Source organism: Eriocheir sinensis, chromosome 69 (assembly GCF_024679095.1).
Source record: "Eriocheir sinensis breed Jianghai 21 chromosome 69, ASM2467909v1, whole genome shotgun sequence".
NCBI lineage: Eukaryota > Metazoa > Arthropoda > Malacostraca > Decapoda > Varunidae > Eriocheir > Eriocheir sinensis.
This window is the reverse complement of record NC_066577.1, coordinates 6,124,155-6,126,654: the sequence shown is the minus strand read 5'-3', so window position 1 is coordinate 6,126,654 and position 2,500 is coordinate 6,124,155. Positions and strand designations below refer to the sequence as shown.

Here is a 2,500-nt window from a genome sequence, read left to right as displayed (position 1 = left end):
TCGCTGCTACACGGTAAAGCCACAAATTTGGCCCGTCGCTGCTACACGGTGAAGCCACAAATTTGGCCCCTCGCTGCTACACGGTAAAGCCACAAATTTGGCCCGTCGCTGCTACACGGTTAACTGAGAAAATACGGGACATGCCTTCCTCGTCTTCTACACGTATATTTCTTGCAACATCACTGCCCTCCTCTCTCCTTGTAAGCCATTGTTGCCTCCACATTCTTTTCTATTTCCGTTGCTTGTATGAATTGAGTGTCACTTTGAGGGAAAACGAGGGTGCAAACAGCCATACTTGTGAAAATGCGTCGGTCAAGACTCAAGAACACGGAACGCTGAGTGCGGGGCAAGTGTGGTTGGAAGACGATCAGTGTGTCCACGTAAGCAAAAATCAACGGTTTTATGACAAGATCCACGGAAAATTTGCCCAGTGTTAAGGGGCTATCACACTGGGCAAATTTTCCGTGGATCTTCAGTCAAACCACGATTTCCGCTGGCGTGGTTCTCATATTTCCGTGGTTTTCTGACGAGTCCACGATCTTCCGAAGCTACGGTAGATTTCACCAAAGGACGACGGTATTACTCACCATCATCATCATCAGCAATAACAAACAAATGAGAACCACGCCAGCGGAAATCGTGGTTTGACTGAAGGTCCACGGAAAATTTGCCCAGTGTAATAGCCCCTTAACCTAACCCGAGACAGCCTGCCCTAACCTAACCTAAGCTAGCCTTCCCTCAGCTAACCTTCCCTAACCTAACTCAAGTCAGCTCTCCCTTACCCAACTTTTTCTAGCCTTGGTGCCCAGTGCTGTAATCTTACCTTGCCTAACCTAACCTAACCTAACCTAACCTAACCTAACTTGTACCTAAACTAACCTAAGCTAGCCTTCCCTCAGCTAACCTTCCCTAACCTAACTCAAGCCAGCTCTCCCTTACCCAACTTTTTCTAGTCTTGGTGCCCAGTGCTGTAATCTTACCTAACCTAACCTAACCTAACTTGCACCTAAACTAATTTAAGCTAGCCTTCCCTCAGCTAACCTTCCCCAACCTAACCTAAACTATCACCAGCACCTTGGTGCAGAACTTACCTTGCTTAAAGCCTAACTAACTTGTACCACGACGAAGCCTTTCCAACACGCTAACTTAAGCCCTAAAGATCGCTCCCACCAACTTTTTCTAGTCTTGTGCCCACGCATCTAACCTAACCTAACTTGTACCTAGACTAACCTAAGCTAGCCTTCCCTCAGCTAACCTTCCCTAACCTAACCTAAACTATCACCAGCACCACAAAACACTCTATGGAAAGCCTAACAACTACCACGACGAGGCCTTTCCAACACGCTAACTTAAGCCCTAAAGATCGACACCAAGCCCACGCATTCCCGCCTCTGTCCCGCCAGCTTTTCCGAGGCAGCAAACTATCTCACCAGCACCACAAAACACTCTATGGAAAGCCTAACAACTACCACAACGAGGCTTTTCCAACACGCTAACTTAAGCCCTAAAGACCAGCACCAAGCCCACGCATCCTGCCTCTTTCCCGTCAGCTTTTCAGTGGTGTGTTTGGGGTCACTGCTGAGGGTGGGCCGAGATCCGATTCCTCCCGCATGACCTGGCTACTAAGACTTGCCACGGGGTGGGGGTGGGGTGGGGGGGGGGGGAGGTAAGGTACGGTATATGGATGGCAAGAGGTGGAGGGAAGCATTTTTATATATATATATTTTTTTGTCTCAGCGTTTCTTCAGGTTCACGGTACAGAGGAAGGGTCACACTACCACCAGGGTCATGAAACTACTCCTGGAAATGCCCACAACTCCTACGAAAGCCTTGTCAAATGTGTGTTTCTTTAGGTTCACGGTACAGAGGAAGGGTCACACTACCACCAGGGTCATGAAACTACTCCTGGAAATGCCCACAACTCCTACGAAAGCCTTGTCAAATGAGTGTTTCTTTAGGTTCATGGTACAGAGGAAGGGTCACACTACCACCAGGGTCACAAAACTACCCCTGGAAATGCCCACAACTCCTACGAAAGCCTTGTCAAATATGTGTACTTGGGCGGAGAAATGTCTTATAATTTACGACCCAGGGACCGATAGCGTCTTGGGCAAGTGTTTATAGTGGCGCCATCTTGTACGCCCCACACTGCCCCCGGGAGCTCATCTCTGATCCAGTTTAGGGAGAATCTAGAGTCCGGGTTTACAGGCGGCCACCAGTACAGCATGTGGGCATAGAGCCGATTTCACAATCCAACACAGTGTCTTCGTAACAGCCCGAACCAAACTACAGAATCCCATACAATCCAAAACGGTGAGGTCTTCCATGTCACACTAAATACACAAGACTTTTCCTGTATAGTTTCATCCAATGTGTGAACTTAAACATAAACACCAGACACTATACAAGGAAATTTCGAAGGCTCTGGTATTGGTTTGGGAGCTTACTAACCCATCACGGGGAACTGTGGAACTGAATATAAACACCAGACACTATACAA

The 2,500-nt window shown here is 48.0% G+C and overlaps 2 protein-coding genes across 26 annotated transcripts in view; one reads left to right on the top strand and one right to left on the bottom strand.

Moving 5' to 3' along the window:
* The window catches only part of LOC126988483 (melanoma-associated antigen C1-like), a 109,851-nt gene that overhangs the window by 40,438 nt on the left and 66,913 nt on the right, over positions 1-2,500 (top strand). For 8 of the 25 annotated variants that reach the window (XR_007742067.1, XR_007742057.1, XR_007742068.1 and 5 more), the window contains one exon: positions 1,749-1,853. The exons of 13 other annotated variants lie outside the window; for them this stretch is intronic. Coding sequence is in view for 2 of the 12 variants with exons in the window: in XM_050846619.1 (XP_050702576.1) it covers positions 1,749-1,958 (210 nt within the window). In the remaining 10 variants the exon portion in view is untranslated. Of the gene's footprint in view, positions 1-1,748 lie in introns of all 25 variants that reach the window. 4 more of the 25 variants (XM_050846619.1, XM_050846618.1, XR_007742070.1 and 1 more) reach the window with 3 other exon arrangements.
* The window catches only part of LOC126988478 (SNF-related serine/threonine-protein kinase-like), a 64,915-nt gene that overhangs the window by 37,846 nt on the left and 24,569 nt on the right, over positions 1-2,500 (bottom strand). The gene's annotated exons all lie outside the window — the stretch shown is intronic.